The sequence below is a fragment of the Perissodus microlepis genome, chromosome 20 (genome assembly GCF_051167445.1).
Source record: "Perissodus microlepis isolate ML-2025 ecotype Zambia chromosome 20, ASM5116744v1, whole genome shotgun sequence".
Lineage (NCBI taxonomy): Eukaryota > Metazoa > Chordata > Actinopteri > Cichliformes > Cichlidae > Perissodus > Perissodus microlepis.
Genome location: NC_140480.1, coordinates 6,917,011 through 6,918,179, shown reverse-complemented (window position 1 = coordinate 6,918,179; position 1,169 = coordinate 6,917,011). Strand labels below are relative to the sequence as shown.

Here is a 1,169-nt window from a genome sequence, read left to right as displayed (position 1 = left end):
TTGGATTAAAGTAAAAGACAGATGGTTATCTGACTAAATTTGATGCTTTTGTCTTGTTTTCGTAGAATGTGGGTCCCGTTCAAATCGTTTTGTGCCGGCTTGGGGGCGTACCCATGACGCACGGAAACCGACGCCACGGACCTGGATATATACCCCAGTACTTGGCCGTTAGAGGCACAACTTCGCCTATCTTGGTTTTGAACACTACTCTGGCACAAAGTCGACGCTGAAAATGTCTCCGAACATGACATGCGAAGCTCTCCAATCTTTTCCCCCAAAGCTATCTCTTGCCAAAAGAAAAGAAGCTCTTGAACTGAGAAAGGTAAGCAAAGTGGCTAAATTTAGTTTCATTTCCTTAAATATTTTTACCGCATACTTCACACATGTTGTAATGAATGAATACTAAATTCTATGTGTCCTTTTGTTTCAGACTATGAAACCGCTAATGGAAAAAAGAAGACGCGCCCGTATTAACGAAAGTCTGAACCGCTTAAAAAACCTAATCATCCCCCTCACAGGCAGAGATGTAAGTTGTTTGAATTTACATTTTCAGTATGCTCACTTTGCAGATGTAACTGACTATAGTCAGCACAGCATTTTGACTCATACATCTAACATCTTCTTTTCTCTTTTGTCTCCAGCACTCTCGTTACTCCAAGCTTGAGAAAGCAGACATCCTGGAAATGACCGTGCGGTTCCTCGGTGACATTCAACCTGCTAACGCTAAAAGTAAGTTAGCTATGACTTATTTAACCCTTTTATTTCTAAATGTATTAACAACAGATTAGATGAACATCAAACCTAACATTTATCTGTTTTTTCAGGTTCTGTAGAGAATTACAGGGAAGGTTTTAAGGCGTGCCTCAAACGCGTCTCTGTTCTGCTTCCCCAAACCAACTTGGATCCAGACGCACACCAGCGCGTCAATGAATTTGTCCAGCAGTCCATATCCGCCACCGTCACCCCAACCTGCCTGAACTGCTGCGCCCAGACCTCGATGACTTTGCCTCAGATCCATCAGAGACTCTTGAGCATCAAATCCAGCTTCAGCTCCAGGGTGCAGAGTCAGCAACGCAGCAGCGCAGCGGTCCCCAACCAAGCGCAGTCAGACTCGCAGACTGCCAGCGCTGCAGTGTGGAGACCTTGGTAAATTTCTTAAGTGGTCCTCC

The 1,169-nt window shown here is 44.5% G+C and overlaps 1 protein-coding gene across 1 annotated transcript; it reads left to right on the top strand.

Annotated features, from left to right (window-relative positions):
• On the top strand, positions 1–1,169 carry LOC146363969 (transcription factor HES-2-like). Its single transcript, XM_084918235.1, has 4 exons — positions 1–322; positions 431–526; positions 642–729; positions 825–1,169. Exons 1-4 carry the CDS (start codon positions 233–235, stop codon positions 1,148–1,150), a joined length of 600 nt encoding a protein of 199 aa, XP_084774361.1. The 5' UTR covers positions 1–232; the 3' UTR covers positions 1,151–1,169.